Source organism: Pan troglodytes, chromosome 1 (assembly GCF_028858775.2).
Source record: "Pan troglodytes isolate AG18354 chromosome 1, NHGRI_mPanTro3-v2.0_pri, whole genome shotgun sequence".
Classification (NCBI taxonomy): domain Eukaryota; kingdom Metazoa; phylum Chordata; class Mammalia; order Primates; family Hominidae; genus Pan; species Pan troglodytes.
In genome coordinates this window covers 207,689,907-207,709,433 of record NC_072398.2, presented here as the reverse complement: position 1 = coordinate 207,709,433, position 19,527 = coordinate 207,689,907, and the positions used below count along the sequence as shown (strand labels likewise).

Below are 19,527 nucleotides of genomic sequence, written 5' to 3'. Positions count from 1 at the left end.
AAACTGCTAAAACTTTTTAAAGTTTCATTTTACAGTGTTAAGATTACTTTGGAAGATTTTTAAAAATAGTATCTTTGGTGTTTAAGCCCTCCATTCTATCAATGTCTTCTTGTTTTCACTAAAATTAGTGTGCAATAAATATCTCTTTAAGATGCATTATATGTTAATCTATCCAACAAAATATAGAAAATATAATACTAGACTGAAATGACAGTTAAAGCAAATTTATTGTCTCTCCAACAGACTTTAAGATTATAAGGTGTCTATTTTGCTCACTTAAAATATACCCTGAGTATTTCATTACTTCATACTTGCAGGCCTTTCCTGCTGATCTGCTACCAATTTAAAAGTAAGTGAAGTGTTATTATATGTTCCTATTAAGAACAAAATAATTTAATATTAAAGTCCTATTTTTCTACAAGGCTGACATAATTGCCCACTTATAGGATATGGGCATTCTCCCACACTTAATGCCCCACTACTGATAAAAAAAAAAATAGGAAAAAAAAGTTCTTACCAACAATTCCACTGGTTATCGTCCCCAGCGAACCCCACCTAGCAAGTCGACATCATGACATGTCAGGTCAGGGCAGCCTCAACCTCGCTTCCCTGATAGTCAGGTGATAAAAGGAAGGAGTTAAAACAGGAAAAGTACACTTGCAGATTTCTGGATAACATCTGAAAATGATTAAAAAAACAAAAAAACAAAACAAAACAAAACAAAACCAGAGCTTCTGGTAACCTCTAAATAAAAAAGTATATATATGTACTTTTATTTAAAGAAAAAAAACTTTTCTAGAAGGATTAACAATAATTAACTTCAAATTAAATATTATTAAATTGCTGACCAATACATTGTATATGCAATATTTTTAAAGCTTGGTGTTTGCATATGAAAATTAAGACCTAATCAACAAACTTCTAATATAAAAGTAAACATGTCTGGCTAATGGATTTGTTATTCTGGATTCTCCAGTCAGTCATCCAATCTACTGGTTTCCTCAGAACAACTCCACCCCTAAGTTAACAGAAGCTCCCATTCTTAGAGAAACATAAACACACTTATAAATCCAGTGTAGTCTTTCTATAAGGCTTTTTCTTATTGCTCACTTAAGAGATTCCACATAATAATTGTCCACATAATAATGGACTACACTAATATTAACTTTGGTTAGTTTTCTTTAAGAATATTGGTAGCTCAGTATAATAGAATTATCTTTGAAAAATCAAAATGACAAGTTTTAACATATTTAGAAGCCTTGATAATTGACAAGCAATAGCCTTATAGCAAGTATTTACTGGAAGGGTTTGGTTTTACAAATACACAATTAATAAAACGTAGGTATGATTATATTCAAATGGGCAGGAGGCAAATGATGTAATGAGTTTCAAGAATAATATTATATGGCTTTATGCTAGGAGTGAAATTTTATGTCCCTTCTCTTTTAGAATTTAAAATATATAATTTATTTTTTTGCATGCTGACCTTTTTAAAAAGAATTCATCTCCTAAGTCAGATTTCAAAGTCAAAAGAGAGAAAAATTATCTCCTACTATCAGAAAGCATTGGGCTTTCTTATGCAGAATAACCCCAGTAACTAAAAAAACCTGAAAAACAATTATGCTGAACTCATTTTAAAAAAACTACAGAATCATAACTCATTTTCCTTATCTTTTCACCAAATAAACCTGGATTTATTAGAAATCTGGCAACTTATTAGAACTTTTTTGCTCTTAAAAATTAAAATACCTTCATATAAATACATACATTTAAGCAACTGCTATAAATGAGTGATCAAATAAAAATTAGTATTCCATTATGGGGAGGGGCATATTTGTATCGGTCTCACCAGGGTACCTACAAAGAATAGCTCTATACCTCAATATATTTCCCAACACACACTTTACTGTAACAGGCTCATAAATAAAGCCAAATCAATTAGCTTGGGGAACAAAAAAGATGGAAAGACAGGAGAGCAGGAAACCAAATTCCTTACACTCATAATTTGTACCTAATTTAAAAAAAAAAAAATGCCAATCTAGAATAAAGACCTCCCTCAACTGACATTTTTCAGGTTTATATATTACACTGTTAGATTTATTTATGTGAAAAGTTGAGCTCTGAATCTATTTTCTCTGAATGCTGCTACAGTGTTAATTTACAAGACATGAAAGAAGAAAAGCTCTTGAGTTTTAATGTTTATAGGATTATGCTTTACAATATAAAATAGCCACAAAACCTATAAACCAAATATTAGAGGGTACCTCTGCAAATATATTTTTAATTAGTGAAAAGGACAGAGGAGGAGGTGGCCACTTTAAAATTCAAAATACAATTTGCAATTAAAGGAAAGGATTTTGACATGGAACCCAAGTTTTAATCTTATGTTTTTGCGAGGGTTTGTTTTCTCAGAATCATTTCTATCCCCATTCTTAGCATTCTTTATGACAACTTTGTAGCTTGTAACACCTAATTAAGAAATACAAACAACTCAAATTTTATTTGTAGATTTTGTTCTTTCCAGGAAAAAAATCAGGGTTTTACTTAAGTCTAATTAGATGTATAGTTACAACTTCAAATTGTACTTTCAAAGTTTAAAAGCAGCATTTAAAGAATGTTTGGTGTCTTTACTTGCATACATGGGCATAAGAAAAACAACTGGATCTGTCTTACCAAAGAAATACCCATGTTAACTCAAAACTATCATACAACAGACCGTAATTCCTTTATCAGTTTCCAAAAAACTAAAATATCAATAAGGTCTGTTAAATGACTATACTGTGTAATGAGTGTACTTTGAAAAAGAAATGAAATATATTGACTTTCATCAGTAAATAGTAATCTTAAATTGAAATGAAAAGAAGCCATGAAACCCAATATGATCTAGCCAAGATTACACGGAATTAAGTGGCTTATGATTTTGAAATCTAATATTCCTATCACAAAGACACCAAACAGGAACAAAACACAGAATAATGGTGTATCCATTTTAATTATTCCCCAATGGCTTCTGATATTTTTATCATTATAAAAACATTTGAGAACCACGTAAGAATAAGATGGAGGGGAAAACTTAATAGTAATTGGAAAGTGATTCAGACTTTTCTGTACCGTAAAGCTTAGATTCTTTTGTTCCTCTCATTCTCAAGCAAAAAAGGTCATTAGAATAAATCAGAATTTCTAAAGGAAATAGGGAAATAGATGTTATGTCTTGGCCAACAAAAAATTTAGGCATCAGGGATAGCAGATAAATAAAAATAAACGAGGTGTTAACAGAAAGTCAAAGGTATTACTACTGGATATTTTTAAGCCTCTCTTACAAGGCATGAATGTTTCTCAAAGCAAATTTACATATTAATAGGAAATTATATTCCTAAACCAGTAACTGAAATGGTAGTCACGATCATTTTCACTAAAACTAAAGTCCGCAGTGCAATTGACGCCACAGTACTAACAATTTTCCCTGTATGTACATTCACTTATCCAGCAAATAAGGTCTTCAGTCACAAATTATCCCTTATAAAGAATGTGGGTCAAAATAAATTGCAGTCTGCTTTCCCAGCCACATTTTATTTGTTTTAATGCAAATTATCCAATGCCTGCAGGAATGCTCAAAAGTCTATGAACCTGTTTTTTTTTTTAAATAAAAGATAAAATTTCAAAATTAGAAGAGACTATGAGAGAACACCAATGAAAGTGCTAATTGGAATAAATACTTGAATTTAGACTAATCCTCAGTCTAATATCCACAACACATGTTGGAATAGACAAGAAATTTTGCATGAATTTGATCACTCACATAGGCAGTTATACTTTGAAAACAATATTCCTTGCAAGGATTACGAATAAAATAATGTTTTAGGACACAATTGAATTTGAAATAGGTAATGTTTTGAATAGATTTTTTAGTTTTATTGAAATCTTACATGAACAAGAAATTGGAAATACAATCACATCAAAGAACAAATTGTCACGGCTTTTGACGTTTAAGCCAAACAAATTTTGTAGGGCAGATTTCAAAAAGGTGTGAAGTTATAACAATTTAAAAACACAGTTAACCTACTTCTAGGAATGCAAAACATACAATCATAGGTTATTTTCAATACAAGAAAACTTAAATTTGTTTGCTTTAATTTCTTAAAACTACTAAGACAAAGCACTAGCTTGTATTTTTATTTACAGCATACTCCATACTCCTATGTAATCTATCCCAAATCCAAAAAAATGAAACTGTCCAAAACCAAAGGTTCTGCAAAATCATGATTTAACAGTGTGCCCAGCTTGTTTTGAAGCTAAAATGAAGCCTGAAACGATAAAAGCATTGTAATCCCCAGAATAAGGGAACTCTGCAAGCCCAATAATGTCCAAGAGCATTTATGAAAAGAGGAAAAATAAAAAGACTTGAGTATATACACAATAGTGATTTCTTCAGCCCAATACAAATGGCAGCAAAATGCTACTTAAAGATGAAACAGTTAAGCCAATTTTTTTTTTTGAAGAATGTAGATCTAGAGCCAATCGTATCTTGCCAGTATCATTTTCAAGCCCTTACTTGTCTACTTCCACTGTTGCCCATAAGTATCCTGATAAAATTCCTGGTTGTCATTATTGTAACCATAGTTACCAGAATAGTCACCACCTTGCTGAAGCGGCTGCTGAGCGATGGGTTGGGAACCCCAGTTCTGTTGGTTGTTGGTCTGACGACGCTTGGAATCAGGCTGGTTGTACCCATCTGCCTTTCTCTTGCCTCCTACATTGCCCCCACGATTGCCCCGAGATCCACGGGAACCACGGCCTCTCTGCTGTTGAGCAGGACCCCCTCTGCCACCCCTAGAGCCTCTTGGTGGTCCCAAAGGTGCCCCCCTCTGTGAATAGCCAGCTCTACCTCTTGGAGGTGGTGCTCCCCTCCCCCTTGGTGGTGGTGGAGCACCTCGCCCTCCCCTTCCTCCTCCTCTTCCTCTTACTGCATAGCCATCATCATAGCCGTAGTAGGGATCTTCATAGCCTCCACGATAGTCGTGATAATCATAACCATAGTAATCATCATAGTAATCTTCATAGCCATAGTAATCTGGAGGGTAGCCATATCCACCTCTCCCCCCACCACGACCCCGACCTCTAATTGGAGGTGGCATGCGAGGAGGAGGGTGGTAGTAATAATCTTCATACCTAGCAAAGTAGAGAAGGGAGAAAAGAAAAAACAAATCAGTTTGCTTCAAGACTCTGATTTTGTTTTATTAATCTGATCTCCATTATCAAGTTATTCCTTGTCCAAAGATATATCTACTAAAATGCAGACTCACGCAGTGCTTCTGGAGGCCTGTCTAGCAGCTTGGCGCTCTTTCCTTTTCTTGTCTGGTGGCTTGGCTAAGACTATTTCAATTTCTTCCCCTTCTATTTCTTTGCCATTCATTTCATCCATAGCCTATAAAAAATTAGAAAAATTATTTTACAATGATATAAAACTATATTTTGTTTTATATAGTATGTAAGCTATTATACTTGTGTAATTTAATATACTTAACAATTTACTTCACAATTATTTTAAATGGCAAAAGGTGAATCTAGCCAGAAAGTTAAAACACACACAAAGAAAATACGTTTCCCTTGACCTTATCTTTTTATACATAAATTACATTTAGAACAAAACCGACCACCTGATATTATATTTTAAAAGGTAAAAGGGCTGCCACCTATTGCTGCTCCTTAATTCCAAATAACTCCTTAAAAGATAAGCCATACCAAAGAAGCAAATCCATACCGGGGAAAAATGCCAGTATTAATACGAGCCAGACAAAGATTAACTTCTCAGGATTAGAATTTTAAAATAAACATGTAGCATACAACATACAGGTCTTACACTGTTCTTATACAACGATTTCAAGGATTTGAAGCACAAATGAGGTTACTGAGTGAGATTATCTGTAAAATTCAAGAAGATACTAACACAAAAAAGCCTAGGTTTCCCTCACAATGCTTAACCCATAATGTACTTTGCTTGAACAGTTAAAAGTACAGAGCCAGAAAAGGCCTGGACTAATGAAGACTCAAGCAATTATGTAGAAAGCAGTAATCAAACATTCCATGTTCTAGCCCTTTGTTCATGTTGTTCCACCTAACAACCTCTGCCATACATCAAAAGGTTCAGGTACTCAGTAACAAAATGTCACCTCCTCATGATATTTTATTTTTTGTTTCCCTATACCTTTCCCCACTCTGGGCACACATAAAAAAAATGTTCTATTGGCGCTATCAGTGATTTATAAGTATCTAGACAAAAACGAAACTAGTCCTCAAGACTGCAATTTTCCCTTTTACCACCTCAGCTTTGCGTTGCTTCAGTTAAAGCAACTAAACAAGTTTACAAAAGCTTCCTGGCATAAATTAAAAAATGAAACATCTACCCTCTGCCCTGACCATCCTGGTGACTCCCAGTTCCTGGACTAGATATTTTATAATTTCATAGGCTTCTTTGGCAAACCATCCTATAAATATTTTCAATCAGGACAACCAGTTATTTGAAACCAGTTGAGTCAGGAGGAATATTTAGACAGCATAAAATTATTAGTTATCTGCATTCTATACCAGTGAAATTTCAGAAGCCAGACATGAACGGATAAGAGTATAACAGCATAACAGATAAGACTCCATACTTCAAAGCCAGATTATTACTGAGTTTGTGATCTTGGACAAGTTATGAATTTTATGAACAATACTGCCTCATTAATTAGCTACCATCAATGAGCAAGCCGATTAATTATAAACCAATCAGGGATTCTATAAAGCCTGTTTTAAAAGCAGTAGCCTGGGCAAACAACAAAACCAAAAAATGCTCAAATTAGAGATGGCAGTATCCCACCGACCAAACATGCAGAAAAAGAACCATGCCTGTGTCACTAAGCATTCTGGATCTATCTTCCTAATAACATAAATAAGATTTTAGTAGTGTTTTGTCTTGCTCCCATCCCCCCAAGGAAGGAGAGATGAATAAAAAAAAGAAACTGAAAATTTCACCCATTAAAGATAGTCCTAAACCATTGTCAATAGAAAGCAGGTTTTGTGTTCCAGATACCATATGAAAATACTTTCTTCAAACTTTTCATTATCATCAAAGACTAAATCAACTATTATACACAAGTGATATCTCTAACAATTACTGAAATCAGTAAAACATAGTGAATGCTATTTTAACTCTAAAATGATTAAATAAAGGTAAAACTAATCATACCCTCAAAATATATCTACTCAATTAAACATGGTATACTGTAAGAGTCATGTACACCACTCAGTTTCCTTCATAGGTACACAAACTGAGGTCAACTAAGTAGTTATAATGCATTCATTACCTATTCAGTGTTTACAGCAGCTAATTTTTATACCTTGTAATACCTCCAAGGCATCATGCTATCGAATCTTACAAAACAATACAGAGATTAAAAATAACTTGCCTAAGATCACAAACTCAGTAATAACCTGGCTTTGAAATATGGAGTCTTATCTGTTACATACTATTACCACTTTACAGAGATTAAATAGAAAGAGTTCAGCAAAAGCTGACAACCAATATTGTTTCAGTTTTTAAAGTTACTTTGTGTTTGGCAAGTTTCAAAAACAAAATTCAAATATCAAGAACCAAAATTTCAAAATTCCTACCTTAACAGCTGCTCCTCTGTCTTCAAAATGAACAAATGCATAATCTTTCAACTTCTTTACTCTTTCGAGTTTTCCAAATTCAGAAAATGACTTTTCCAATATTTCTTCTGTCACTGTAGTAGCCAAGTTTCTCACAAACAAAACTTTTACCTAGTAAGCAACAAATAAACAAAACTGTCATTGGCTACTTAATTTTACCTGAAAAGTGTTTCTTCCTGTCTTCATAGCATAGCTTTTCTCCTCTAAAACATTAAGTGCTAAAAGTGTTGTTACAGGTAGTAAGAGAAATTGCTAGGAAAATGACACTGATATCAGTCACCAATTTACAAAAATTATTGGTTCCTGCCTTCTCCTATGTTGTCATTAAAGCACCTAACACTGAGTAGAACCTTCAAGGAACCAACACATAATTATTATTACCAAGTTAATCAACAAATTTAACATGGTTTCCAAGTCCCTTTCAAAACAAGTTTTTCTGTTTCTTTCCTCTAAAACTGAGTAACTTTCAAAAGTTCATACGAAAAAATAAATAAGCAAGAATAACCAGGAAAAAAAAGAGTGAAATTTAGAGGCTGGCCCTACCAAATATAAACAAACTATAATGCTTAAATCATTAAATCAGGTAGTGTTAATTACAAAAAAAGGAGAAAAGCTGGTCCATGCCTTACACTATACACAAGGATAAACTCCAAATAGATTGAAAATTTAAATAATAAAAGGGTGGAGGGAAGACTGTGAAAGTATTAGAACAAGGATGATTCCTTTATATAACACTGGAGTGGGGATGACCTTATGACTTAAAATCTAGGAGCCATAAGAATGTTATACTCAACTACTAAAAATAAATGACTTCTATATGGCAAAAAAATACTATAAGCAAAGACAATAAATATGGATGAAAAATTTGCAACATGTATCACAAACAGCTAATCTTTTGTATCAGAGCACCAGAAAATAACAAAAACCTCAACAACTGAATAGAAAAATAGGCAAAATTCCTGAATACATGGTTCATACACAGAAACACATATGGCTCTTAAAATATATTTAAAGTTCAAACCATTCATAGTAAGAGAAGCAAATCATTAATCATTAATGGCACTGAGACATTTGTTATCAGGCTGGCAAAATTCAAAAGTTTGATTATACACTATTTTGTCAAGAATGAGGAAAATAATTCTCTTGTATTTTGCTGGTAGGAATGTAAAATAGTGTAGCTCCTACAGACAGGAATATGGCAGTATCTTAACAATTACAGATATATCTACCCTTTGGCCCACAATTCTACCCCTAAGAATCTATCCTACAGATATATCTCCACTTGTATCAACTGACATAAGCTTATTCCTTCCAGCATTGTAAGAGCAAAAGATTAGAAACAATATCCAGCTGGTTAAATACACTATAGGCAGGAGAATGGCGTGAACCCAGGAGGCGGAGCTTGCAGTGAGCCGAGATCGCGCCACTGCACTCCATCCTGGGAGACACAGCGAGACTCCGTCTCAAAAAAAAAAAAAAAAAAAATACACTATAGTACCTCCACAGAATAGACTGCTATGTAGTCATAAAAAATGAAGAAGAGGGCTGGGCGCGGTGGCTCACGCCTGTAATCCCAGCACTTTGGGAGGCCGAGGTGGGCAGATCACCTGAGGTTGGGAGTTCAAGACCAGCCTGGCCAGCATGGTGAAACCCCGTCTCTACTAAAAATACAAAAATTAGCCGGGCATGGTAGGAGGCACCTATAACCCCAGCTACTCGGGAAGCTGAGGCAGGAGAATCACTTGAACCCGGGAGGCAGAGGCTGCAGTGAGCCAAGATTACACCACTGCACTCCAGCCTGGGTGACAGAGCAAGGCTCCGTCTCAAAAAAAAAAAAAAAAAAAAACCCAAAAAATGAAGAGGAGCTCTATGAGTTGTAGGATAGGACAACTTACAGTCAATGTGATAAGCAAGTACTGTGCCATAGTTTAGTTGGCAGTGTTTTTTAACTATTTAGTAGTACATATAGTAATGATGTATTTCCTCAGAGCTGATGAAACAGGATGGTGAATAAACAAAAGGTAGATCAGTGGATATGGTAGGCTACCAACATTACTACCACTCATCTAAGAATTAAGGAAGTATATCCATATTTGCCGAAGGAAATACTAAAAGGAAACCAGCAACTATTAAAACTGGATGCCTTATAGGAGACAAAGGGGATTTGGTAGACACAGGGATAGGGGTAGAAAGGAAATTTCTTTGTCTATACTTTTCTATATAACTTTTGAACTAAGAAAACATAGCACCTATCCAAATAAAAAACTAACATTATTGAACAAATTGTTGCTTCAGATAAAGGGCTATCTAATAAGAAGATACTAATTTAAGGAGGAAAAAAACTAACATTTTCCACAAACGCTCCATCCCCTTATTATTCTCAATTTGTCATACTAAGGTCCAGCCTCTATGTTACACAGACTCCCACTGGTTTAGTTGCTTTTTAAAAAAAATTCAACATGGACTTTTCTATGATGAAACAATAACATACTATGTGAAAATTACTTACTGAAATTGTATTTAAAATGTTCAACAGGAAAAAGGGTCCCTTTAAGAGACATATATTTAGGCTTTTAGGTTATGGTACATTGTAAAACTGACCCAACTTGGCAAAAAAAATCTTCAGTGAATTGTAAATTGATAGTGTGAATAACAGAAGCTTTACTCAAATGGATAAACGTTTCTTTTCAATTAGGAAACAATAAAGGAGCTGGGTGGGGTTGCAAGCACCAGTAGTCCCAAGCTACCCGGGAGGCTGAAGCGGGAGGGACGCTTAAGCCCAGGAGTTCAAGGCTGCAGTGTGCTATGATTGCACATGTGGGCAGCTACTGCACTCCAGCCTGGGCAACATAATGAGACCCCATCTTTTAAAAAAAAGAAACAATAAAGGGCTCCATAATATTTAATCCTAAGTTTATAGAGACCTCCTTTTCATTCTGAAACCTGTTTTAGATCTAGGAAAAAGGAGTTACCAGAATGAAATCTTGAAGTTTTCTAACCCTAAAAAAAGATTAGGATGAACTTCCATCTGAGCAGTTACTAAAGGTTATGTGAGAAGTGGCTGGTAAGCAAATTACAAGCTATACTTTCGGTTTTCATGGGATTTTATTCCTCTTTTATAATATTTTATTCCTCTATTATAATATATCTGTAATACTATTTTAAAATATTTTTACAGAAAAAGCAATACAGGCTATACTTAGTTACTACAGGTAGATTCAAAGTTGTGGTGGATCTTAGAGATTGATCCAGGCTCAATAAAATAGATGACATTCATGTTCAGTAGTTTACCCAAAGTCATAGTTGTATTAGGAGAAGAAACAATAGGAATTAAAATCAAGCTAGTAAAAAATCAAAATAAAAACTCAGAGCTATTTAAATTCTCTATCCCTTTCCTAGACACCCATCTACTCAAGGAATACGAGATAAAAGATACTGAGTAGCACTTCTGAGAGCCTCTCTGGTTCATTCTCAATAGAACTTATCTGATTAACCCAAAGATGTCACTGCCAACCCAGACTTTATACAAGTATAAACCAGAGTTCTCCTCCAAACTACTTAGAACGAGGGTTTGCCTCCTCAAATTCTGGAATAAAAACCTTGACTTCTGACTTATCAAGAAGAATCCAACCATTAACTCATGGCCATTCAGAGTTGCTGCCTCCCTGTGAAGGGAAGAGACAACTAAAATGCTCAAGAGCTCATTGCAGCAAGCAGCAGAAATGCAACTCTGAGGCCGGGCGCAGTGGCTCACACCTGTAACCCCAGCACTTTGGGAGGCCGAGGAGGGCGGTTCACAGGGTCAGGAGATGGACACCACCCTGGCTAACGTGGTGAAACCCCGTCTCTACTAAAAATACAAAAAATTAGCCAGGCGTGGTGGCAGGCACCTGTAGTCCCAGCTACTTGGGAGGCTGAGGCAGGAGAATGGCGTGAACCCAGGAGGCAGAGCTTGCCGTGAGTGGAGATCGCGCCACTGCACTCCAGCCTGGGACAAAGCAAGACTCCATCTCAAAAAAAAAGAAATGCAACTCTGATGTGTCCCAGGAGTCGCCCAAAGGAAAACTTAAGAACCAGTACTCAAGGCACCACTATTAAGATCCTGGCAACGCAAGTACAGGAATCAGGAGGGAATTGAGGGCCCTTTACAGGACTTGCCATGCATATTTTGCCACTAACAAATAAGAGCAAACATGACAATCTTTTGCCTTTCTTCATGGGGACAATACACTAAGGGAATCTGATCATTTAAAAACAACAGGCGGGGCACGGTGGCTCATGCCTTAATCCCAACACTTTGGGAGGCCAAGGCGGGTAGATCATGAGGTTAGGAGTTCGAGACCAGCCTGCAATATGGTGAAATGCTGTCTCTACTAAAAATACAAAATTTAGCCGGGCATGGTGGCAGGCGCCTGTAGTCCCAGCTACTTGGGAGGCTGAGGAAGGAGAATCGCTTGAACCCGGGAGGTGGAGGTTGCAGTGAGCCGAGATCGTACCACTGCACTCCAGCCTGGGCGACACAGCAAGACTCTGTCTCAAAAAATAATAATAATAAATAAAATATTTTAAAAAATAAAAACAACTACAAAAAAAGCTTAAAAAAAGAAAAATTAGCTATAAATCTAAATAAAACATAATTCATGGCCAAGTAATAAAGTCATAATATAGTCAATGAAGATTATAACTTATAATCTGCAAAACATTACTTCTCTCTTTACTCAGGACTTTTAAAAAAAAAACAAACCTCTATCCCTCACAGTGCCCAGCACTAAACAAACACCCAGTGTGTATGGAAATACTTAATTGAAGGAATTTCATTTCAGTTCCTTTTGCACATTTAATCTGCAGGAAAAGGGATTGTTAATGGAAATTCCTGGATACCAAGACAGGCTGTTAACTTTAGTGTTAAAGCCGCTCCTTGCCAAACCGTTGAAGTCTAAAGCTACAATTTCTATTTATCATAAAACTCAAAATATTTGAGCTTTATTCTGAGTACAAAATTTAAATGATGACCCTATGCCCATTCCAAGCAACTGTATTTACCTTAGCCATGACTTCTGGATCTGGTTCTTCCACAGGGTCAGCCCATTCAACTGTAACTACATTTCCCCACACTTTTACTTTTCCACTCATCAGCCGGCGTCTGGCTTGTGCTGCTGACTTGTGATCCTCATATTCAAGGAAGCAGAACCCCCGATTCTTCTTTTTGTCATCGGGTTGATGATAGAGAATAACGTCCACCAAACCCTCTGTTAAACCAACAGCCAGATATATAAGCCAAAAGCATCCACCACACATCTAGCGATTAGGCAGACCTAAATCCGCTTGACGATGAGCAAAATATAAGTGAAGCAGCCTCAACATGAGTCACTAATTTTGTAGACAATTAGATCAACATAATTAGATATGGGGTTTGGGACAGTATTTGATGTTCCTTTTTAATTTTAGGGGTTCTGAAGGTACAGCCATATACAACAAATCTACTATATTCTGACATTTAACATGCTACAATGTTTTAGAGCGTTTGATATAACATGACTTTATTAAAGCACTAACAAGGATCTTAAAAACAAAATTAGTAATATAAACCCAAGAGAACTAACTTTTGACAACTAATCATGGCCAAAAATCTTCCTTGAAGCTAACTTAAAAGTTACTATTTTTACCAAGAATGGAAGTGATCACTAAATATTAGTGTTCCTCTGGTCTTAGTCCTTTGCCCTTATCTCTCCGTATGTGTTCTTTCTAAATAATGTCAGCTAGCCCTACTTTTAAATGTTACCTATACCCTCATAAATACTTAGATTTTTTTCCTACCCCAGACTTCTCTAAGCTCTAGATGTGCCTACGTTCTTACCTGATGTATCCTCTTTGATGTCTTAGACATTGCAAATTTAACTTTTCCAAAACTGAACCACCATGGCCAAAATCTGCCTTCCCTAGACTTCCTATCTAATAAACAGTGCCATCCACCTGGTTCTGAAGCCAGAAATTGGTTAGCCATTCTTGATTTCTTCCTTCATCTCTCCTATCCAATTCCAAACTCATTTACTTCTTTCTATCTCCACTGCTATTACCCTAGTCTAATCCTGTATCTGTACTAGTATGACAGCTTCAACTAATTTATCAGCTTCCACTCACACCCCTTCTCTCCAAGCCCCTATCCACAGAGCGCTAGGAATAATATCCCATAAACAAGAAATAGGTGTTATTTCCTGCTTAAAACCTTTAAATACCTTCTCATTATATATACAATAAAAACCCAACTCCTTACATGGCCTACAGAAGCCCTGCCTACTTCATTTCATACAATTCTACTCCTAATTCTACCTTTTAATAATACTGGCCTCCTCAGTTACTGTAATATACTGACTTCTTTCTTGCCTTGGAACCTTGGCACGTGTTGCTGTCTTGGAATGCACTTCCTTTTGCTCTTTGTATGCTACAACCTCTTCATCCTTCAGGTGCTGGTTGACACGTCATCTTATCAGAAAAGTCTTCCAGAACCATGGAAACAGGGATAGTAGCTATTCTCTAGCTAAATATCCTGTATTTCCTGCTTCAGTGTCTTACCACAATGTCTAAATATTCTTTTAATTTTTATTTTTTATATTCTTGGTCTTATCTCCTTTCTCAGTATATAGGATCTATGAAAGCAGAGAATATGTCTCTTAGCCATCAGTGTATCCCAGGCACATAGCACAATGCCAGCACTTAACAGGAACTTTAATAAACACCTGCTGAAAGAATGAATAAATGATCATGAAGCCAGAAGGAGCTATAGATAATAAAGTGATGAGGTCAAAGAACTGTGCCAGCAGGGGTACTTGACAACAGAATATAGCGGGTGGTAGCAGTGGTTACAAAGTGGGACGCTAGAAATCAAGAGTTCAAAGTGCATAGAATTTCTGGTGACTAGATCCAGAATGTAATCTGGATATGGTGGAGCTGAAGTAAAGGACTAAAGATGAGGTAGACATAGAAGTAGGTAGGAGTCTAAAGCCCTGGATGGTTCACCAATGTAGATGTTAAAGGTATTAGAAAGAAGCCAATTTAGGGCAGAAAAGGAAGACAGTGAGCCAGAAGCAATCTTTAGATTAATGAAAGGCTGAAACCACAAGAGCAACGAATGACAGCTTCAACGAAAGGGAAAGGATATGTCTGGATGATAAAAATGTAAAGGAACAGTGGTTTTTACAAGGGGAGGCAGTGGTCTAACGCAGTGTTTTTAAATCATAGGTAGTATTAGATCACAACTGGCATTTTAAAAAATGAAATAGAATAAGAAATATCAAAATAAATCATGTATAATAAATAAAAGTACAGTTTTGTTAAATTGTTTCGGTTATATATAAATGTGTATAGAACTGTGATATAAAATCTACTTCTCAATCAATTCCATGGATTTAGGATTGGATATTTTAAAAAATCTGATCAGCCAGGCACTGTGGCTCACGCCTGTAATCCCAGCACTTTGGAAGGCTGAGGCGGGAGGATCACCAGAGGTCGGGAGTTCTAGACTAGCCTGACCAACATGGAGAAACCCCATCTCTACTAAAAATACAAAATTAGCCAGGCGTGGTGGCGCATGCTAGTCCCAGCTACTCGGGAGGCTGAGGCAGGAGAATTGTTTGAACCAAGGAGGCGGAGGTTGCAGTGAGCCGAGATCGCACCATTGCACTCCAGCCTAGGCAACAAGAGCGAAACTCCGTCTCAAAAAAAAAAAAAAAAAAAAAAAAAAACTGATCTAGACAAGGCAGCAGGGAGAGAGTAAAAACTTTCATCCTCTTGGTCCTAAAATACACTAATTGTCAAGGGGGAAAAAAGCATTCACTTGAGGGCTATAGAGCAAAAGCTCCAGCAAAAGCCAAGGTTCAATTAAGACAAAGAAGTGAAGGGGACATTCCAAGAAATGAAGGATATAAGGGAACTTGCTTAAACCCAAACCACTATAAAGCAGAAAGGAAGCAATTTAGATACTTCAGACCTGAATTCTTAATTTAATACATACAACCCCTCAGTGTTTTTGAGCACTTGTAAGTAGTACAACATACTTCGCAAAAGTAATTTCTAAATACATTTTTGTTTTACCTGTGACTTTACTGAATTCTTCCAAAATGTTTTCTTTAGTCTTATTCTTCGGAATGGATCCAACAAAAAGTCTGTTGTTTGCCACAGAAATGCACACTCCAAGGTGTTTACCAGGGCGAATTTCATAGCTGTCACACTGCAATAAGAAAAGAACCAGAGACCCCAAAACCACCCCAAACTCAGGACAATTGATCTTAATCTAAAAAATTCAACAATTTAAGGCCAAACGCTCCCTGCTTCATCAACTCACCAAGTTCCCTCATGCTTTCCATAATATGAATGTATATTTTAAACTTCATTGTTACAGTCTCTTGTTTTAGTTTGGTTTTGTTAACCTTCACTACTCTTCCATATAAAAAGGACTCACTTTATTGTTTAAAATATCTTATTTCATATTTTAATTTTATCTATCTGAAAATGTTTTTCCACAGATTTTTCAGAAAAAAATACCTGAGACTGATCATTCAGGGTCCTTGGAAATGTAATTGCATATAGGTAAGCCATACTCAAAATAACAATATGTAAAGGGTAACAACTATGTTTAATCAATGCAAAGATATTAGAAAAATTTCAAATTCCACAGAAGTCACAGAATTCTAAATATATAGTTTTAAATTGTCTACCAAACACAATACTTTCAAAATTTTATAAAATTTTGAAAAATGTTTTATTTAAATCACTATAGTGGATTTTCTTGATAAATTGTAGCCCCCTTTTTTTTTTCTTAAGATGGAGTCTCGCTCTGTCATCCAAGCTGGAGGGCAGTAGCACGATCTTTGCTCACTGCAACCTCCGCCTCCTGGGTTGAAGTGATTCTCCTGCCTCAGCCTCCCAAGTAGCTGGGACTACAGGCGTGCGCCACCACGCCCAGCTAATTTTTGTATTTTTAGTAGAGACAGGGTTTCACCATCTTGGCCAGGCTGATCTTGAACTCCTGACCTCAGGTGATCTGCCTGCCTCAGCCTCCCAAAGTGCTGGGATTACAGGTGTGAGCCACCACACCTGGCCAATTTTAGCTTCTTATACTTTAATATTATTTAACCATTAGTTTACTAAGAGATATGATTATTAAAAATAAAATCATCCATATGCTGCCAAAAATGAAAACTTAATATTAAATAAACAAGTTTGAAGAAAAAATCCATAATAAAAACTAAAATCTGGGTCAAGCTAGGAGTGGAACTAATTCAGACACCAGTAATGAAACCAAAGCCTTGATGAAAGAAGTTGACCATTCTACAAAGGCTAGAACTAGACTTAGTGAGGCCCTCAGAAGTCAGGCAAGGGTATGCCAAAAAATAATGACATTGTTATTTTAAGATTCTGAGATAGCTGTGTCTTAAATACAGCAGGAGTGAAGATACATTTGATTTGCAGAACTTTGTTGCTACTACTACTGGTCTGAAATGAGCACCAAGTGGTTAAAGGCCCTAGAGAAAGGAAATTAATATGAGACTGGCTATAAATAGTAGGAGAGGAGAGAAAGATTAAAGACAGAGAAGACTCAAGGGCCAAGAAACATACAGAAAGAACAAAAACACACTTAGAAAATATGAAATAAATCGTATGAGTAGGCTGTAACCAAAATAAAACAGATTCACAACTATTTTCTGAATTGAATCCTAAGTCACTGTCATTCACTATTATGTTCCCCACAGCCCATTCCAGTCTTCATTATACTTTAAGAATCCTAAAGTTTAACATCAAGAATTGACATCCTTTTGCCTAAAACCAAAAGACAGAAATGCATAAGCCAAATACTCATATGAAACTTCTGATATCAATCTAATAGATAACTTCCTTAAATCAATGGGAGACTTTCTATAAAACATTACTTTTTGGGTATTTTCAGTTCTTTTTTACTTTTATAGTCAGAGAAAAATAAACGTCACATACCAACTTGGTCAGTATAAAAACATTCCAAGCAACAACTGAAGAAATCAAAATAATGTTAACTACAAACATTTTTGAATTAAAGTTTATTTCCTCAAATAGTGACTTGCTAGACAGTGGATAATTATCACATACCAGTTTCACGGCTTCCTGTGCAGCTTCCTTTCCACAGAAGGTGATAAATGCATACCCTCTATTCTGACCGGACAGTGGATCCATCATAAGACGTAGATCCCAAATGGGTCCGGCCTTCTCAAAAAGGGGCACCAACTCATCCTCATATAAATCCCTTGGTATTTTGCCTACAAATACCTGAAATAAAACCCCCTTATTAGAATCCAACATAAACATTTGATTTTAGAGCCATAAAGCCTACTGCCTTTTTTTTTTAAAGATGGGGGCAGAAGAAGATGGTTAATAAAGAATGGAAACAATCTGAAACTTACAGTTGACTTGCAGAGCTAATCCTAATTTTTATTATAATGACCTTAGGGTTATCAAAGAACAAGTCTCTTGAAAAATGGAAACTAATAAGAGTGTAAAATTTGTATTTACTCTAAATTTTAAATTTTTATAACTTGACTTTTTCTCATAAAAACAGAATAAAGGAGGCTGGACGCAGCGGCTCACGCCTGTAATCCTAGCACTTTGAGAGGCCAAGGAAGGCGGATCACTTGAGTCTAGGAGTTCAAAACTAGCCTAGGCAACATGGCAAAACCCCATTTCTATTATTTAAAATTAAAAAATTAATTTATAAATTAAAAATAAAAATGAATAAAAATAAAATAATTGAATAAAAGATTGACATAGCTCTCCTCAAGTTATCTCCTCAACTCTAAAATCTTTACTACTTAAAAAGCAACCTCGGCCGGGCGCGGCAGCTCACGCCTGTAATCCCAGCACTTTGGGAGGCCGAGGTGGGTGGATCACGAGGTCAGGAGATCGAGACTATCCTGGCTAACATGGTGAAACCCCGTCTCCACTAAAAATACAAAAAATTCTCCAGGCATGGTGGCAGGCGCCTGTACTCCCAGCTACTTGGGAGGCTGAGGCAGGAGAATGGCGTGAGCCCGGGAGGTGGAGCTTGCAGCGAGCCGAGATCGCGCCACTGCACTCCAGCCTGGGCAACAGAGCAAGACTCCATCTCTAAATAAATAAATAAATAAATAAAAAGCAATCTCAATATTTTTCAGAAACTCCAGTGCTTCAATCTATTCCTTTCTCTATCCAGATATTAAATATTAAATTTTAAGGTATGAAAAAAAACCTCTTCACCATTTGAAGAATTTGTGATCTATCTTTAATTACAAAATTATATATGATTAAATTATAATATACAATGATAAATTAAAAATTATACAGTCAAAAACCCTCATTTGATACCAGATTACAATTTTCTTCAAGTTTTTCCAATGTAAGCAACATTAAAAATGTTTTATGTTGGCCGGGCGCGGTGGCTCACGCCTGTAATCCCAGCACTTTGGGAGGCTGAGGCGGGCGGATCACGAAGTCAGGAGACCGAGACCATCCTGGCTAACACGGTGAAACCCTGTCTCTACTAAAAATACAAAAAATTAGCCGGGCGTGGTGGCCGGCGCCTGTAGCCCCAGCTACTCAAGAGGCTGGGGCAGGAGAATGGCATGAACCCGGGAGGCGGAGCTTGCAGGGAGCCGAGATCGCGCCACTACACTCCAGCCTGGGAGACAGAGCAAGACTCCATCTCAAAAAAAAAACAAAAAATTTTATGTTAAAACATTTGTAATCCACAAAGTCTGAATGAGTAAAATTAGTATTTGCATGACAAATTTTCCAGTGAAACTCATCTACATCACCATTTCACAGTCTGAAAAA

General features: G+C 36.2%; 1 protein-coding gene across 6 annotated transcripts in view; it reads right to left on the bottom strand.

The window, feature by feature from the left end:
• Positions 1-3,888: 3,888 nt before the first annotated feature.
• The window catches only part of HNRNPR (heterogeneous nuclear ribonucleoprotein R), a 34,783-nt gene continuing 19,144 nt past the window's right edge, over positions 3,889-19,527 (bottom strand). For all 6 annotated transcript variants that reach the window (XM_513191.8, XM_009450447.5, XM_003307863.5 and 3 more), the window contains 6 exons: positions 17,812-17,988; positions 15,784-15,919; positions 12,736-12,941; positions 7,654-7,803; positions 5,304-5,425; positions 3,889-5,169 (listed from right to left, as the gene is read on the bottom strand). In XM_513191.8, the coding sequence (XP_513191.3) occupies positions 4,557-5,169; positions 5,304-5,425; positions 7,654-7,803; positions 12,736-12,941; positions 15,784-15,919; positions 17,812-17,988 (1,404 nt within the window). In that variant the 3' untranslated portion in view covers positions 3,889-4,556. The remainder of the gene's footprint in view (positions 5,170-5,303; positions 5,426-7,653; positions 7,804-12,735; positions 12,942-15,783; positions 15,920-17,811; positions 17,989-19,527) is intronic.